General features: G+C 47.1%; 1 protein-coding gene across 1 annotated transcript in view; it reads left to right on the top strand.

Moving 5' to 3' along the window:
- The window catches only part of RPH3AL (rabphilin 3A like (without C2 domains)), a 111,083-nt gene that overhangs the window by 57,055 nt on the left and 34,210 nt on the right, over positions 1–19,818 (top strand). Inside the window, 1 exon segment of the mRNA XM_036906226.2 lies at positions 5,350–5,436. Within this exon segment, the coding sequence (XP_036762121.2) occupies positions 5,350–5,436 (87 nt within the window).

Raw genomic sequence — 19,818 nt, 5'->3', positions numbered from 1 at the left:
GAGGAACTGAGGTTTTCATTTTATTTAATTTTAATTCATTTCAATTGAAATAGCCACCATATTCAGTGGGGCAGGTCTAGAGGGGAATCATGTAAGGTTTTAGGACAGGGCATGAGGGTTGTGTCCCTAATAATAATGCCTGGCATTTATTGGGTGCTTATAATGTGTGGTTGCTTTTCATGGATATCTCAGTTAATCATCAAACAACCCTGTGAGAGAAATATTATCCCATTTTACAGATGAGAACATCTGAGGCTGAGAGAGGCTTTGAGAAGCTTACCCCAGGGCCCCCATAGGCCTGCCTCGCTCCAAAGCCTGGGCCCCAACACCAAGCCATGGTCCCTGTGAACGGGCTCAGAGCGTGTTTCTGGAACATAAACTGGTGACCATGAGATGGGGACCCCAGAACTGGGGGCTCTAAGTGATTCCAGAGTTGAGACACATGATGATGAGACCACTTGTAGGGCTTCCTGTGTGCAGTAGCAGGGGGGGTGCCCCGTCCTGCTCAGGGGCTGTCCCTTCCAAATCCCTGTGTTGAAGTCCTAACTCCCAATGTAGTGGTTTTGGAGGTGGGGCCTTTGGCGGGTGATTAGGTTTAGATGAGTTTGTGGGGGCAGGACCCCAGGATGGGATTTATCCATTATAAGAAAAGGAAGAGATGAGAGCTTGGTCCACACGTGAGGACCCAGCAAGAAGGCAGCCTGACCAAGAAGCCAGCAACACTGGCTCCCCGACCTGAACCTTCCAGCCCCCAGAGCTGCCAGGAATAAGTGTCTGTTGTTTAAGCCACCCAGTGTGTACCCCTTCTGTTATAGCAGCCCAGACAGGGTAAAACAGGGGCTGAGGCCACCTCCCCTGCCTCCTGGCTGAATGCGTGGGGAGGGCAGCCACAAACAGGGAGGGAGGCCGTGGGGAAGCCTCTGGGTATTGGTTGGAGGCCTTGGGGCTGGGCTCCCTGCCTGCTCCTAGCAACCTCTCTGCTGCAAAGAGATGCCACCCTTCCTCCTGAGAGAGAGTGCAGAGGGCAGAGCCTGACTCCCCAGCCCATGTCTTTGCTTCTAGAACCAGTGTCATTGATCTGGTAACATGTGCGGCTACACCCCCATCCCCAGCAAAGCTTTGTCCCAGGGTCATTCTGTGTCACCTTCTCTGCCCATTTACATGAGAGTCATCTGTCGCATTCCCAGGTACACAGACCAGCTCTCTGGAGACCCACAGATACCAGCTTGGCACCTGGGCAGGGGAGGTGTAGTCCAGCTCTCTTGAGCTCTGGAAGGTCCCAAATCTTGATTGTCCCGAACTAGCTGTAAGACCTTGGCAGTCTTTAACATCTCTGAACTACAGTTTCCTCATCTGTATAATGGAGAACATAGCACCCACCTCCTTCAATTTGTGGCCAGGGTCACAGTGCCTGGCATACACAACTGCTCAATAAATGGTAGCAACTGGCCTCTTATCGTCTCCTTCAGCCTAGAACCACTGTCTCATTGGGAAGGGGCAGAGCACTCTGTTTGCTTGGAGGGCGAGCTGTCATCAAACCCTATAAGCATGCAGAAAACTCAGGGGGAAATCTTCCCTCTCTGGGAGGGCCACACTTACTTTCACACATGCACCATTTATACAGGATAGTGGGAGTTAGCAAGGAAAACAGCCAGCCGGCATCCATGCCTCCTTCCTCTCTCTGCACCCCAGGGAGGAGAGGCCCGTGTTGTGTTTTTTTTTTTTTAAGGTGTTTTATTTTTTTTTTTAGATAATTATTTTTTATTGAAGGGTAGTTGACGCACAGTATTACGTTACATTAGTTTCAAGTGTACAACACAGTGATAAAACATTTATATACATAATCCTAGGTTCCAGCTATCACCCTACCAAGCTGTTACAATATCTTGACTATATTCCTTATGCTATACATTACATCCCGGTTACTTATTTATTTTACCATTGGAAGTCTGTCCTTTTTTTTTGTTTGTTTGTTTGTTTTTGTTTTTTTGTGTTTTTTTTTTGTGAGGGCATCTCTCATATTTATTGATCAAATGGTTGTTAACGACAATAAAATTCTGTATAGGGGAGTCAATGCTCAATGCACAATCATTAATCCACCCCAAGCCTAATTTTCGTCAGTCTCCAATCTTCTGAGGCATAACAAACAAGTTCTTACATGGAGAACAAATTCTTACATAATGAATAAGTTACACAGTGAACAGTACAAGGGCAGTCATCACAGAAACTTTCGGTTTTGCTCATGCATTATGAACTCTAAACAGTCAGTTCAAATATGAATACTCATTTGGTTTTTTTTTTTTTTTTTTTTTTTTTCTTAAATAATTATTTTTTATTGAAGGGTAGTTGACACACAGTATTACATTACATGAGTTTCAAGTGTACAACACAGTGGTAGAACATTTATATACATAATTCTAGGTTCCAGCTATCACCCTACCAGGCTGTTACAATATCTTGACTATATTCCTTATGCTATACATTACATCCCGGTTACTAATTTATTTTACCATTGGAAGTCTGTCCTTTTTTTTTTTTTTTTTTTTTTTTTTTTGTGAGGGCATCTCTCATATTTATTGATCAAATGGTTGTTAATGACAATAAAATTCTGTATAGGGGAGTCAATGCTCAATGCACAATCATTAATCCACCCCAAGCCTAATTTTCGTCAGTCTCCAATCTTCTGAGGCATAACAAACAAGTTTTTACATGTAGAACAAATTCTTACATAATGAATAAGTTACATAGTGAACAGTACAAGGGCAGTCATCACAGAAACTTTTGGTTTTGCTCATGCATTATGAACTCTAAACAGTCAGTTCAAATATGAATACTCATTTGGTTTTTATACTTGATTTATATGTGGATACCACATTTCTCTCTTTATTATTATTATTTTTAATAAAATGCTGAAGTGGTAGGTAGATACAAGATAAAGGTAGAAAACATAGTTTAGTGTTGTAAGAGAGCAAATGTAGATGATCAGGTGTGTGCCTGTAGACTATGTGTTAATCCAAGCTAGACCAGGGCAATAAAACATCCACGTATGCAGAAGATTTCTCTCAGAACGGGGGGGTGAGGTTCTAAGCCTCACCTCTGTTGATCCCCAATTTCTCACCTGATGACCCCCCTGCAACTGTGCCTGTCTTAGGTTGTTCCTCCCTTGAGGAATCTTACCCGTCTCTGGCTAACCAGTCATCTTCCGGGGCCATACAGGGAAATGTAAAGTTGGTAAGTGAGAGAGAAGCCTTATTGTTTGAAAAGGTTAGCTTTTTATTTCTTTGCATATTTATGCCCTGTAGCTTCTATGCCCAGCATTTGTCTTGAGGTATCTTTACCACTTGGAAGAATTATGATACTCGGTAAATTTGATATGAGGCACGAATTCTATTTAAGGGTTGTAATTAGGAAGGAAGAAGAAAAGCTATAGAAGTAGCAGGTGGAAGAAAACATGGGAAGATTGATTATTTCTTTGACATATCTTCTTGTAGAGTAACTTCAGCATGTATAGGTTTTAAGCTACTACTTAAATTGCTCACACACATTAACATAATAGGAGTATAGTTACATAACCAAAGCATATCTGTAATTACCAGCCATCTCCAGTGAAACCAAGAAAACCAGTTAGGCACCTTAGGCATTTGTGAAAACTTATCTATGATATGGTGCCATGTTGTGTTTTGTGAGGTGCACCTTGTAAGCTTATGAGGGACCCTGTCCTAGGGGCAGGAGGCTTACAGGTGAGTGCTGGGAGGGCTAGTGAGAGGCAGCTCTCCTGGAGACGGGAGAGTCTCCAGACCAGGTCAGGGACAGTAACTCTAGGCTCCAGGGGGACAGAGTGCTGGCCCCTGGAGAGGCTGAGCCCCAGCCTGGCACAGAAGTGGCTGGGCCCCTTCCCCTCTGCGGGAGAGCAGCTCCGCAGTGAGCACCCCGGACAGCACCCAGGAGACCCTCTCCAGACCCACTACTCAGCTGAAGACCCCAAGCCTAGGACCTTCATGAGGGAGGGAGGCCCTGGTGTGACTAGGACTTTCCTGGCAGCTCAGAGAGATAGGAGATTGCAGAAGATTACATTTTATCTGGACACATTTTTTTGAAGTGACATTTGCCATACCTGACTGTTGGATGGCATACCCCCCACAAATGCATCGTACCTTCCCTGCCGCTGAGAGCTGTTCCCCACCTCCTGCAGGGCTGGGCTTGGCCGCCCAATCAGGCGGTGAAGACATGCTCTGGGAAGCCAAGTCGGTGACATTTCCCTCACCATGGACAGTGTGCTTCTTGCTCAGTTGGCAGCTGGCAGAAAAGGCCAAGCAGCAGAACCAGCCTTCCCTCTGTGGGGGGCAGGAGAGAACCCCCAGTCCTGCAGGGCCTGGGCAGCTTCCACCTGGCAGAAAGATTGATTAGCCAGGGCAATCGTTCTCTAAGGAGGACACGAGTCCCTGAATCAGATCCTGCCTGTCAGCCAGGAACAAGTCTCAGCCCCACCACGTCCCCTCTGCCTCCCACAGCATTTCCTCCAGCCTTTCCCACCACTGCTATCGCTGTGTGTTGCAAAGAAACAAATATGTATTTTGAAGTTACGAACTTAAGCAGCACTGTTAGAAGGAAAAATGCTGCAGAAACTCGGTTCTGGCTACTTAGGTGTCCAGAGAAAATTATATAACGGCTCTAGAATCAGACCTGAGTCTGTTGCTTGCTTGCTGGGTGAACTTGGGCAAATTGTCAAACCCCTCTGAGCCCCGGATTCCTCACCTGTAAAACAGGCCTGATACTCACATAACAGGGCCCCTGGGATCACTCAGTGAAGCATCTTGGCATGAAGTGCCCCAGGTGTACCTGGTGTTTCTCACTGCATCCTCCCACTTTTAGGCACACATGTGAGTTTTGCATGGTTGTATACACGAATGTGTGTGTTCTTTGTTGACTAACATCATTGCCTGCCCACATTTACAGGTGTGTACCCGGTCTGCTGTGTTAAGGCCTATCATGTTCCCTTGTTTGCCTGGATCTTCCTCTGGTGTTGGGCGCTTGGGTTGCTGCCAGTTCTTTGCTATTGAAGACGATGCAGCTGTGAATCTCAGCAAGCTTGTTTTTTTATGTGATTTGAACAGAATGTAATTGTGGAGGTGAAATTTCTATGATGGAGATGCATGGATGGGCACATTCATTGTGCCCCAAAGCCAATTACAGGTTTTAGGTGATCTGCGCCCTTTGGGTTACCTACTGCTCTGGCCTGACGCAAGAGCCATCCCCTCAGAAGGCACCGAAGGGCCCCAGGTTTCCTAGCCCCTCCACCGAGGAGGAAGGGGCTGAAGTGTTTACATTCACATGTCCTCTCTCTTGTAGAAAGTCTGCACCAAGTGTGGGATCGAGGCCTCCCCTGGCCAGAAGCGGCCCCTGTGGCTATGCAAGATCTGCAGTGAGCAGAGAGAGGTAGGGGCCCAGGGCCGCGGGTTGGGGTGGGCCCCGGGCAGGTCTGGGCATACTTGCATTGGGGGAAGTGCATGCTTGGTCACTGGGAAGGGCTTCTCTGGAGGCCAAGGAGTGGCCAGGGAGAAGGGTGGGGAGGGGCAGCCTGCTGGTTTGCCCTTCCACAGTGCAGAGGTGGCAGCAGGCCCTGGTTCTGCCATGCCTGGGGTCTGTGGTTTCAGTGGGAAGGCCCTCACACTGATTGTGGAAGTGCACTCTGCATTTTGTGGGAAGCTCTTTTTATAGTAATAGTGATGGCTTCCCCGGGTTGAATATTACCACGCGCCTGGCACTGCACCAAGTTCTTTACATGTACAAATCCATTTCATCTTTACACAAACCCATAGGTGGGCGCTATTATTTTCCCCTTTCACTGATGGGGAAATAGAGACACAAGAGTTTGAGTAACTTGAGGGCCCTGAGCTAGTGAGCGGGGTGGCTGGGAGTCAGACACAGGGCACTATGAGGATGCCACCCCACACAGTCCCTTCTGGTGCTACGTTTCTGTGATTCTAGCTCTGACGCCGTATTAGGGGAAGAAATCAAAGCTCAGTGAGGACTCTGACTCTGAGGCTGTAACAGATGAGTGGGGGGTGGGGGCAGGGCCCTACCCTGCATCCCTGTTGGCTTTCCTCCGAATACCCTGATTGGAAGTAGGGCCAAAACACAGCAGGACGTTGGCAGGCAGCCTCCAGGGAGGATCCAGACGGGGACTGTGGGAGCGTTCCCCCGATTTTCCAGATAGCCACTTTTTTTATTAACTTATTTCTCTTACTTAGCAACTGTTAATGCACTTTTAATCTTAGGATCCATAAAATGTGTTTAGTTATGGAAAATTCCGCCATCCCTGAATGTTGCTGTCCCGCCATTCCACAACTCCTGTTCTCAAATCCGTTGGATACATTGTAGAACGTCTTGGTTCATCCTCCCTCGCTCCCTCCTGTTCTCTTTTACTTCTCCGTCTTCCTAGGGTGAATTCTTCAGTGCTGCCTTCCGGTTCACTAAATCTTTGAGACTGTCTCCCAGTGCTGGCTTTGCCAGCTGTCTTTCCGAGCCTCAGCTTTTCTTTTTTAGAATTTGGAATTCTCTTGAGGGAGAATCAGTTTCTCTCTTTTTCTCTCCCTGCTCATCACGTCCACCCAGCTCTCCCTGCTGAGTGATTTTGCACTGCCTCCAGCCAGACCCTGGATCTTGGGTTAGCAGTGAGCTACGTGTCCACGGTGATAATGGGATCATTCCCAGTGCCGGTCACCAAGCCAAGGACAGCCCCGCCAGGCTCTGGCTGTGGGTGTGCTGCCTCCAGCCTCCCTCAGTGTTCACATTAGATAAACTCTCAGAGGGGCGGAGAGGGGGGGCTCTGCCTTTTTCAGCCTCCTTTCCAGACAGAAATCCCTTCACCAGCCTGCATTTTCAGTGACTGTCTCTGGTGCCCCACCTCCCATGGGACGCCTTTAGTCCGGGTGTCCTGGAAGACCAAATTCCCAGCTGTCTCCGCCTGCTTCTGGACCCAGGGCTCAGCAGGCTGTGCCTTCAGCCCCTCAAAATAGTAAATATTTGGAGTTTCTGATCCATTGTGATATAGATCTTGTTTTTAAACAGGTTTACTTGTTCTTAGAGTGTTTTCACTGACTACTGCTGTGTCTTTAGAACAGGGAAAGCACTCAAAGTGTGAATTAATATTCTGTCTTGCCTGGAGGCCCCTGATTTCTCTTCCTGAATGGAGGCGATAATACCTATTTCCCAGAGATGCTGTGAGAATTCAGCAAGACCATTAAAGTGTGCCAGGACAAAACAGCTGGCCTAGCCTAGGAACTCCATAAATATAAGAGGCCTCCCTGTCTCACCCAGCCAGAAACTCCCCCTTTGAACTTGAGGTTCTTCTGGCCTCTGAGGGGGTCTCTTCTAACATGCAGATACCACTTCTGCAGGAGAGGAAATTCCTTAAAATGTTATCTTGTGGGAGACACATTTGCAGGATGAGATGACGGTCACAACCAGGCCGTGTGAGGACAGAGGTGAAGGAGCTGTCAGGGAAACATAGGCAGATGAAAGGGAAGGTGAACTCAGCAAATGTAATAATGTAGTAGGGGGCCTCAGAGGCAGCTGCCCCTGTTGAGCCCCACCACAAGTCACCTTCCTTAACAGTCCTGCGCTGCCACATGCCGGGCTCATCACCAGCCCGTGCTAATCTCCAGAGTGCCCTGGTGCCCAGAAAAGTCTGAAATAGCTTAGGATGAATTTTCTTATCTTTCCTAAGGCACAAAATATAAGGCTGTGCATTAGGCTATCTGCTTGTCCTTGAATTTCTAGAGGCCGATAAAACTTTGGGAGATCAAGAATGCTACATTCCCTGCAGCACCAGGCTGACTGTGGACCTTTAGTAGGCATGGATGGGTGTGAAAGTGTGCATGTCTGAGTCAGGGTGCCTATGGGTGCCGTACGCAGGTGCTGCATTTTCCTGCCTGCTTTGGGGTGGGTGAGAGTCAGAGTAATTGGTTTCCTGATGCCTTTATTCCCTGGAAAAATATCTAATCACAACAAAGGATAGCTAAACAGAGCATTTAAAATGTCATTTTAAGTGCCACACATAGCTGGTTCTAGTCTGTGATAAAAATTTGGAGTTCTGTCCTGCGGCAAAAGCCCTATCCTGATGGGAGAACTTGAATTTTCTGATGGAAACTCTTATTCCACTCTGCCCAAACACTGCTTTCTTTCTTTCCTTTTGACGCCTCACATCCATCATCTCTGGCTATAATCATAAGTATTTTTTCTAGAGTGAGTCAAATGCTGGTGAAATGTCCCTGGGGCTGTTGTGTTGCTGGTGTTGTCTGTTCTGTGCACTTCAGTGGTGTAGTGACATGTGCTTCAGCTACTCTACTCTTGAGGAGTTTACAATCTAATGCATTTATTCATTTGGACATTCAATGAATATTTATTGATCACCTTCTATGTGCCAGGCAAATAGCTCTTCTCATGGGAGAGGGGACCACAAACACAGTAAAGTAAATCCTACCATGTCACAGATGGTAACAAATTGCTCAGGGGAAGGGGTAGAGGTGTTGAGCACATTGGGGGTATCTGCAGTTTTATATGGGGCCCAGGGAAAGGCTCACTGATAAAATGATGTTTGAGCACAGATCTGAAGCACACAATATCTCTGTGTGGACAGAAAGCATTCCAGGTAGAGGGTACCACAGGTGCAAAGGCCCTGAGGCAGGCACGTCTTTTTTAAGTTTCAGGAGTAGCAAGAAGACCAGGGTGACTGGCTTTGGTCAGCGCCAGAGAGGAGGTCGGAGGCGTGGCAGGGGGTCAGCTCATGTGGGTCCCTGTAGACCATTGTAAGGACTTGGGCTTTGCTCTGATAGGATGAAATAAGAAGCCCCTGGAAGGTCTTGAGTAGAGGGGAGACGTGACCTGAATCCTCCCCCTCTTTTTAAAGGATACTCTGGCTGCCATGTTGAGATTAAATTATAGACTATACTGTCAGAGTCAGTATCATGGTATTGCATCTTTCTTATTTAACATTATCTCAGGTATTCAACTGTTGTTACCCTTAGAAATTTTCATTTTTAAGGTATTATATACATTTTGTTCTTATATGATTATAAAATTAATATAGATCATTGACATTTACATTGTGCAGAAAAGCATAAAGAAATACCCCAAAAAATCCATAATCTTACCATCCAGAGACAATCACTGGTAACATTTGGGCATACTTACTTCTGATCTTTTCACCATATCTTTTTTCCTTATACGTATCATTTAACCTATGTGTTCACATTAATGTGTCATAAGTAGTTTCAGGGCAGTCAATAACTCTTTGTAAATATTCTGTCATATGGAAATTCTGGTAATTTAGGGCAACTAAGTTATTTCCTTTCTTCCCTTTTACTAAGAATTCCAATGTATATCTGTGTGTATAGCTCTGCTCCTACATTTTAGACTGGATTCTTAGAAGGGAAAGATAAACATCAGATAGTTATATATCCCAATTTTCTTAGAGAGTAGTGAGTTATTTTTTATTTATCTCATAAATAGCTGGTGTATAATTTTATGTACTCTTAAATAAGGGCCCATGGATGGTGCATTTTCTGAGTCTTCTGCTATCTAATAATAGCTGTTACCTTTATACAAAAAAGACGACTTGACTGATAAATACAATGATCATAGTCCTTCGCACTCAAAATTCTGTGGGTTTTGCTCGTGTTGTCTAACCAACCACATGTAAAGAGAGCCACCAGGAGGAAGAATCCACAGATCTTACACCTTGAAGAATTGGTGCCCAGGGAACTAGAAATAAGGAAACTATGAAAGAGACACAAGGAAGTTTTAAAATTAGTTAAGTAAAGAGATAAGAGCAGGAATAGAAACCAAATTGAACAAACAGGACCTTGGAAAAAAGAAGGAACAAATTTGAAAAAGAACCAAATGAACCATTTTCACTCCTAAAAATGAGAAATGTTATTAATGGATTTAAAAACTCAGCTGAACTATACTCTGGTAATTTCTTAGAGCAGTAAACCTTGTCATTCCCATTAACAGCCACAGATGTTTCCTTATCATTTGCTTCTTACTGTTGTTGTTTTTTTATTTTTAGTCCTTCCCCACATATTTTGACACTCCTCACAGCCTGGATTACTGGGTCACTGATTTTCATTATACCAACTGTCATAAATAGAATGTTTTTGTGACTACATAAAACTACAGTTTTTACTTAATTACCCTTTTTTCAACTGACTGCTTATGTGAGCATTTGGTCCCTGGACTCCCAGGCCCCCACCCCCATTTCCACCCTTCTGTGAATGGGGACACTCAGCACTTACCTGGTTTCCTTGTCAGCCAATTAATAAACTCTGACGTATGTTGAAGACTTAAAAAACAGAAAAGGGAATGAAACAGCCCTCTATGGACTGGCTAACAAGCCCATCAGGCACCCCTGAGGAACCCGAGGAGGCCCTCATGAATCAGGGAGCAATTTCAGGGGTGCAGCAATAAATAAATAAAGAGCGACAATAAAGCCCACGACATCACAGTTGAGAAAAAGAGGAGGCCGGACAAAAGGACCACAAAATAGTACACAACCTAAAGTCAGTTTCTAGGCGAGAACAGAGACATGGCAGGGAGGTCTGAAGCCAGACTGGGGCTTTTATTCCCCTTTTAATAACCTGATGGTCTTATTTATATATATATTTGGAAATTAAAAATTTCGTCTAGATATGCATAAGTCATTTTCATTGATTTTTGTCTGGAACTGACATATTTGGGTCTTCACTTCAGGAAAGCATTTCCAGTTATGTTTTTGCTTATTGCTTTGTTCCCAGCTATTCTGGTCTCTTACTGGGAGCACTGTGAATTTGAAGGGTGCATTTCCATTCTCTGTCTTCTATATTCTTCCTCTTCTAGCAAGTCATTTTCAACTCCTTTCATCTTTCCCTTCATTCTGAAAAATCTTAAAGCTTTTCTCCCATGTCACTGGTTCCTTCTCTCTTTTTTTTTTTTTTTTTGATCTGACGTTGGTGGCTGCCTGTGTTTGTCCTGGTGCTGTGCATCATCCACCCGCAGGTGCTGGGAGCTCTGCAGACCCAGGGTTTCCTTCCCAGAGGCAGCACCCAGCTTGGAGCCCCTTTCCTTTGTCCAGGATTTTGCTTCACAGAGGAGACACCTGTGACTCCCTTGTGCCCTGGCCCTCCAGCCAGGAACTAGGAGAACATGGAAACTTTCAGGCCTGGTTTAGGTCTCCCTGCCTCTCCCTGCTCTCCCACCACTGAGCTTTACTTAAGGAAATACACCTTCCTGGATGCAGCTCCCTGTGGCTGTCTTCTTCCCACTCCTGCCTGGTTATTTTCTGGGAGTCTGTCTCCCATCAACGAAGACAGGGTTGAAGGAGAGAGGACAGCATCTATGTGGCACCAGAAATTTGCAGACACGCCAGGCCACGAAAGCTGCCCCGGGGGGCCTCGGGCCCTGCCGTCTGATCCCTGCCAGGTAGGCAGGGCCCAGGTGGGCCAGTGACACGCTTTGCACGCAGCCCGCTCACCTGTTGTTGGCAGGGAGACTGACTGTAGGTTGCCCGTCAGATCTCTCCTGTGCTGGTGTTTGCGAGCCCTTCTCTCATGGGCTTTCCTGGGCGTGTTAATGTGCAGGCTGCGTCAGGAGCTTCTCACCACTGCAAGCCAGAAATTCATTTCATTTATTGTTTAGCCTTTAATCCCAATTCACTTAAAAAAAACAGAGTGACTCACTCAAAGTTATACTGTAATCAGTGGAAAAGTTAATTGGAACCTAAATTTCCTAGGATTCTAGAAACTATTCCTCCAGCCTCTAAAATGTACCTTTGAAGTAAGAAGGCTTCTTTGAAGATGCATGTGTTCTCTGAGGGGGACGAGCTAGAAGGGGGAGAAGACCAATTTGTAAGTAATTGAAAGCTGATTAATACAATTAGAGCATTCCTCTCTGGTCAGCGTCTGCCTGGCCTTCATGCTGCCTCCTGATTATAACTCAGCGGAGGCCGGCTGCACCAATACTTACTGTGTTTCTGCAGTGCTTTGCATATAAACGCTGCTCAGGAAATGTTTATTGATTCAAAGAGACAGTTGCAAAAAAGGAAAGCCGGTCCTGGTTCAGATCCCTTAGGACCTTTTCCCAGCTAAGTGTGCTTGATTTCCCTAAAGCCTTATCACCGACCGCCTGCCTGGGGTTCCCCAGTGCCCACTGATTGGGTCTGTATTCCTGTCTCCTCGCCCCTCTCTCTCCTGCTTGTTGATTGACTGAAGGGAATCTGTGAGGTTGGGAAGTGTCTTCACATAGTGGTGTTTAAATCACCTCTGACCAGCCCAGCCTGGAAGATGGCCAGCAGAGCCCAGTTAGGGCCCCTGGGGAGAGTCTGCCTTGGCACAGGCCTGGAGGGGGCCAGGAGAAGAGGGGCTCCTTCACTCCTGGCCAGCACCCGCGGGAAGCAGCCATGCCAGCCAAGCGCAGCATCCTTGTGGCGCCTGCCTCCCAGGCGGGTGGCCTGTACCCGCTGCAGGCTGCCACCTGCTTCCCCACACTGGTTCTCTCATGGTCCTGCTGTTACTTGCAGTTTAGATTTTTGCTGCAAACAGCTTTGCCAGCAGGCCCCCTCCGGAGGTCCATGAGCACACTTAGGAGTGGGTGGCTGGCGCTCAGGCGGACGAGCAGGCGGCTGCCTGAGTGCCCTGCCATCTGTGTCTGGCTTGTTCTGGCTGCTGTCGCACTGTCCCTGGGGGACCCGGATGGTCACACTTCCTCACTGTGCTGGTCGCCTCCTACGCGCCGCGGCTCTGCCAAGTGGTCCCACTATCAGTGCAGGCTCCTGGCTGCCCACGCTGTAGAAGCAGCAGGAAGGGGAGGGCCCTGGGGCTCACCAGCACCCCCTTCCTCCTGTGGAAGGCAGAGTGGTCAGCCGCCCCTCCCCTGCTCCTTATTCAGGGAGCCTACCTGTGCCTATGTCTGTGCAGTAGAGAAAGAATTTTCCTCTCTGAGATGCTGCCTAATCCAAGAAGGGATTGAGTTTCACCCACTGTGCCCCAGTCCACTGAACCAGTTGTCCTCCTCATGCACAGCAGAGGGGTCCAGTCTGGCATCGAGTAGTGGACATGAACTGAGCACCGTTACAGGCGAGGCAGTGAATATCCGGCTTCATCCTCACAGGCGCCCAGTGAGGTACCATTACCATCCTCAAGTGGCAGATGGGGAAACTCAGGCTTAGAGAAAGAGGTCACTTTCCCAAAGACCCCAGGTGGTAACTGATGGAGCCAGGGGCTGTGGCCAGATGGGTCTGCGTCCAAAACTCCTTCTACCAACTCTGCTTTCTATTCATTCATTCATATAACAGTCGTTGAGCATTTACTGTATGCTGGACACTGTGTTAGGCCCTTGAAAAACAGCAATGAACAAAACAGCCAAGTATCTCTGCCTTGTGTTTACATCCTAGCAGGGGCGGGGGGCAGAGAGGCAATAAACACAACCCAACTAATAGGTAAGTAAATTGTACAGTATGTCAGAGGCTGAAAGGGCAGGAGAAGACATAGAACAGGACACAGGGATCAGGAGGACTGGGGGTGCAATGTGGAGAGGGAGTCTGCTGTGTTAAAAATAGACCAGCTACCATGTCACACACGCACCCATTAGGATGGCTAATTTTTAAAAAGCAGAAAATAAGTGTTGGTGAGGATGTGGAGAAATGTGAATCCTTGTGCAGTGCTGGTAAGGGTGGAAAACAGTATGGTGGTACCTCAGATAAATGACCCAGCAACTGTACTTCTTGGTATATGCCCTGAAGAGTTGAAAGCAGGGATCGACTCAGACATGGGTGTCAGTGTCCATGGCAGCACTGTCCACAGTAGGCTAAAGGGGGAAGCACCCCAGGCACCTGCCCCTGGGTGATGGCTCAGCAGAGTGTGGTGCAGGTCTATTTCTATTCACATTATTCAGTCTGAAAAGGAAGAACATTCTGGCACATGTGACAATATGGAAGAACCTTAAAGACATGATGCTGAGTGAAATAAGCCAGCCACAATGCTCCACATCGCTTGTCATCAGAGAAATGCAAATTAAAACCATAATGAGATATCACCTCACACCAGTAAGGATCGCCATTATCGAAAAGACAAACAACAACAAATGTTGGTGAGGTTGTGGAGAAAGGGGAACCCTCCTACACGGCTGGTGGGAATGTAAATTAGTTCAACCATTGTGGAAAGCAGTATGGAGGTTCCTCAGAATGCTCAAAATAGAAATACCATTTGCCCCAGGAATTCCACCTCTAGGAATTTACCCTAAAAATGCAGCAGTCCAGTTTGAAAAAGACATATGCACCCCTATGTTTATCGCTGCACTATTTACAATAGCCAAGATATGAAAGCAGCCTAAATGTCCATCAGTAGATGAATGGATAAAGAAGATGTGGTACATATACACAATGGAATATTACTCAGCCATAAGAAAAAAAAAGATCCTACCATTTGCAACAACATGGATGGAGCTAGAGGGTATTATGCTCAGTGAAATAAGCCAGGTGGAGAAAGACAAGTACCAAATGATTTTGCTCATATATGAAGTATAAGAACAAAGAAAAACTGAAGGAACAAAACAGCAGCAGAATCACAGAACCCAAGAATGGACTAACAGTTACCAAAGGGAAAGGGACTGGGGAGGGTGGGTGGGAAGGGAGGGACAAGGGCGGGGGGTGGGGAAGAAAGGGGGCATCACCATTAGCATGTATAGTGGGGTGGGGGCACGGGGAGGGCTGTGCAACACAGAGAAGACAAGTAGTGATTTTACAGCATCTTACCAAGCTGATGGACAGTGACTATGAAGGAGTATGTGGGGGGGACTTAGTAATCATAATGTTCTTCATGTAATTGTAGATTAATGATACCAAAATAAAATAAAAGAAATAAAAAGAAATAAGCCAACCACAAAGGATGATACTGTAGGATTCCCCTTATATGGGGTCCCTAGAGTAACCAAATTCATAGAGACAGGAAGTAGAATGGGGGTGCCAGGGCTGGGGGCGGGGGCGGGATGAGGAGTTAGTGTTTAATGGGGACAGAGTTTCATTTTGGGAAGATGAAGCAGGTCTAGAGATGGATGGAGGGGACAATAGCACAACAATGTGAATGCATTTCATGTCCCTGGACTCTATAGCTAATAATAGTTAGAATGGTAAATTTTATGTTATGTATATTTTACTACAATAAAAAAAAAAAGACTGGCCAGGTGGCAGGTGGGCCCCTTTGAGAAGGTGAGATGTGGGCAAAGACCTGAAGGAGGTATGCAGGGGAAAGAGCAGTCCATGCCCATCATGTTTGCAGAATAGCATGGAGCCACTGAGGCCTTCTATAAGCCTTCTATATGCAGGTCCTGGGTTCCCCTGAGGCAGCAGGCTCTTTGGCCATGGGGATGTGGCCTGACGTGGAGTCCCTCGGCCCACCAGGAACACAGCCCACAGCTCCTAGCATTTGGCTCTGCCCCCCGCCCACCTCCTCAGGCACCCTGGGGCCCTCAGCGGTCCACGGGGTTGGGAGCCTGTGGTCTGTGTGGCTATGCCTGAGCATAGCAAGGTGAGGACTGGCTTCACTGTCTCTGCAGGTGGGTTGGTGTAACACCGCCCTGACACCACGACCCAGCTCGCCAGCCTCTTCCCCTCCCTTGGGCCTCTACAACCTGGTTTTTCCCTGCTGACACCTTTCTCTGCATGTGCCTGAGGAGGTGGGTGAAAAGCTAGGCAGACAACATCTGAATTTGGTTTTTTTCTTGCATTAATTTGAAAATTTTGATAATCAGATTTTCCTGCCTGTTTTTCGAATGCCAAATGACACTGGCTAGCAGGAGTATGTCCCTCCCCTTGGCCAGCTGCCTCACAGATGGGGACTGAGGAGTAGAGCATATATACAAAATGTATACAAAATATATACAAAAAAAAACTTCCATCCTTCAGGAAGTATTTACTAAGCTCCTAGGTGGTACCCAGCCCTGGAAAAGCACATCCCTTCCCTCAGCTAAGGAAATAACTCCCGATGCATGTCCTACCACAGTGCTAGAAAAGCCCTCCATGAGAAAGGGAAGCAGAAGGGAACCGGCCTTTGGCATCCTCCTCTGGGCCAGGCGTGAGGCTCTCTGTCCCCATTATCCAGCTCTGGGACTTTAAGTGATAAGTCTAAGGTGCCACAGCAGGGATTAGCAGGGCTGGGATTTGAACCTGGGCTGTCTGACAGGCCCTTGCCACCAGACGCAAGTCAGCTTCCTCCTCCTGATTTCTGCCAAACAGGCAACCACTGGAGGAAGACAAAGATGAATAAAGGTGGCCCTTCAGCCTGTCTTCCCCAAGTAGTGATCCCCAACTCTCTAGAGGGCTCCTAGGTCCCTGCCCCACTTCTCCTTGCCCCGACTTTATGAGTCCTTACCTCCCGGACGATGCTAACTCACCCACAATTGAAACCCAGCCTGGCCCAGACTGTTTTCTAACTTTTTGTATCTCTGACCCTGGCTTTGGGTCCCAGCACCAGTTGTCTCCTTGACCCTTGAACTTTACCTGCTGTTCCCAGCCCTGCATTGACATGAGGGTCATGTCATAGTCATGGGCCAGCTCCCAATGCTCCTGTTTGCAAACTAAATCAGAGAGGCCTGTTCAGTAACAGTCCTGGCTGGTTCAGCTCCACATTGCACCTGGCACCTCATAAATGTCATCTATGCATGACCCTTGACCTCACACCCCACTCCTAGCTCTGTACCCTAGAGAAGCCCCCACACATGCTCCCCAAGAAACATGACCAAGAGTGCATGCAGCAGCATTTTTTGAAATAGCAAAAAAACAGAAATATCCCAAATGTCCTTTCACGGTGGATGGACAGCGAAACTCATCAAAGGGTGAATTGAAAACACAATGACCCAAAGGGAAGAAAAAGCAAGTCACCAAAGAATATATATGATGATTCAAAAATATGATGTTCAGAAAGAGTTAATATTAAATATTTTATTTAGAAATGTACACATAGTGCTTTTTTTTAAATAGGAAGAAAAGCAAGGGATTGCTTAACACAGATTCCAGATGGTTGTCTCTGGAAGGCAGGAGGGCTTATAGGGGCTTCTCAGATACAGTGATACTGAATTTCTGTATGGGTTCACAGGTGTTGGCTTGATTATGGTTCTTTGAAATATACTGTGTTTTCATGCCTTTTTGTATATATGCTACATTTCACAGGCACATACCCAAAAGAGAACAGGCGATCACTAAAATCAGAATCAGAAAAACTTGAATCAGTGATTTAGAGAAAAACCTTTAAAATCTCCCAGAATGCAGGGAAAAGAAAACCCAAAAGTTGAAGACAATAAGGGAGCTGATGATGAATCTGGAAAACAGAGAAGGAAATGGAACCTCAGAATTATAGGTTTTCCCCAAGAGGGAACTAGACCAGTTAGAAATGAAGCAATAATCAAATCCATCACTGAGGAAAACAGTCCTGATTTGAGACGGCCCACCGCAAGGCCCACAAGCCCAGCCAAGTAGGGGTCAGCCTAGAATGGCTTCCTGTTGGCTTTGGAATATGTTTCTGAGACTGTGTTTAAACATAGGCCTGTTTGTTGTTCTGGGAATTGAATCAAAATCGCAAACTCCTCTGAAAAGACCTGGCTGGGTATAATTGGCCAGTCCAATTTTCTGATTCCAGCCCTATTCATTTCCTGTGTGCAGCCCACTCCATCTGGGAACAGAGGCTGGCTTTGCAGCCAAACACCACCATAACACGTTTGCCCTCTCTCAGATCTGTGTTGGAACAGGGAAGATAGTTAAATATTTGGGATTCAGAGGGATTTCATGCTGCATGCAAATGAAGAGTAAGAGGAGGTATACATGCAGTGTTGACAGAGAAGGTAATTAAGAACACTAGTGAAAGTGTCATTTGCCTGTGTGGATTTGTTGAACTTGCAAGACTATTCATTCTGGATGAAGGGAGCAGATGGTGTGTGGGACCAGAGGGAGAAGGATGATAGGTAAGGGTCCCTGTTCTCAGTGGCTTGTAGGGACCTTTCCTTACCACAGGTAACATGGGAGATACAAGGGCTGTTGGGGGGGTGGTTCACCCTTCTGGGCACAGACCCTGAGCGTAGGCAATGAGGAGGGGGTGAGGCCAGAGTTGGAGGTTGGCCTGGCTGCCCCAGAGGCTCTCTCTGAGCCAGGGGCACTGTGGGGAAAATGGAAGTTCCTATGGCCAGGATCCTCACCTGACCCTACACTACTTGATGATGTAACTGGCCTGCTGCTAGGCTACTGCTTCCACACCCATAGGCAATAAGCTATTATTGACTGAGCCACTATATAAAGAGCTCTACCCAGTGCTCTGGATGGAGGCAGAGACAGAGGAGGATTACAGACCTGCAGACTCTGGGTGCAGACATGATTGTAGAGCTTGACCTACCACCAGGAGAATAAAGCCAGGTATAAGCCTTTCTACCCCGAGAACATTCTGTTGCCATTTCTCTGTCTCTCCTGCTCCATAGTGAACTTGCCCAGGGCTGACACCCTCAGGCAAGACAGGCACCCAGCCCCCTAGCTGTGGAGAGCCACTGCTGGGCTCCCCCTCTCTCTGAAGCTGGCAAACGCTCCTCACCAGTACTCGTGTGGAAGCCTCACAGGAGCGAAGCTCCTCGCCAGGGTTAATGTAAGTCAAAGCATATCCTCTGGCTCTGAAATCCTCTAGCCGAAGTGTTTAAATTATCTGTCAAGAAAACAGCATGCTCAGAATATTTTTCTCACTGTATTTTTCCCTTTCCACTCTGCTGGCAATTGCTTGCCTCCCAGACTGGCCTGGTTGCTCAAAAACCCACTTGAAATGAAGAGGAGATTCACTCAGGCCTTGACAAGGTTTCATGCTCTCGGGCTGAGCAAGGAGCTCCCCTCGGGGTGCTGGAGGAGAGGGCAGGTGTGTGCTCTGTCTTTCCTGGGGCTTCATTGCCAGCCAGGTCCTGGTGTGTCCCCCCAGCCCTGCTCCCACGTGGGGAGCCCAGCCAGCCAGCCAGCCAGCCTCAGCAATCCCGGGAGGCGGCAGACTTTTCTCTCTGGCTCAGCAACACTCACACAGCACCCAAGGTTTCACAGTGTTATCCTCATACAAGCGAATACTCCTGGAGGGGTCTCGCTCAGCCTCTGGAGGACACCTCTGTTAGGCATTAGCCCTTTAGAAGGGGTTAGTGGAGAGCCAGAGCTGATGGATCCCTGCTTAGCTGCTCTGCTGCCTCTCAAACCTCTTTGTAGACTCCGGGTTTCTTGCGCTCTACACCCGGGACTGCGGGTTTCACCCCGGGTGCTGCGGGAGGGATATGAGAAAACTGACCCAGAGCAGGACAGCTCCTGAAGGCAGGGAGCAAACACACTCACATGGCAGAGGAAACTGAGCCACAGGCTCAGCTCTGGGTGGTTTCCTGCCGTGGGGCCGTAAGGACACTTGCTCTTTTCTTTCCCTGGCTTAGTCCTAAGAGGCTGCTGAATATGTTATTTGAATGAACTAATATCTGTTTACTCCCTCTTCAGAAGTTGTAAGCTTTATCCTTCTGAGGTAAAGGGAGAAAACAATGAGGAAAAGATGGCAGGAAATTAATTCTTACCAGAGGGAAAAAAAACAAGAACAAGGAAAAAGATCTTAAAACAAGGGAGAGGGAGGGAAGAAGGGAGACAAGAAAGAAGGAAGGAAGAAAAAAGCTGAAAACTCAGAAAATCAAGTATTTTAATAGCGCAAACATTTTCCCTGGTTTTAATTCTGCTAAGTTGTATATATATATATAAAACTTTACATATTCAAAAGAATATTTGTCTAATCACTTACA

The sequence above is a fragment of the Manis pentadactyla genome, chromosome 4 (genome assembly GCF_030020395.1).
Source record: "Manis pentadactyla isolate mManPen7 chromosome 4, mManPen7.hap1, whole genome shotgun sequence".
In the NCBI taxonomy this organism is placed as follows: domain Eukaryota; kingdom Metazoa; phylum Chordata; class Mammalia; order Pholidota; family Manidae; genus Manis; species Manis pentadactyla.
The sequence above is the reverse complement of the archived record's forward strand: the minus strand, read 5'-3'. Positions and strand labels throughout refer to the sequence as shown.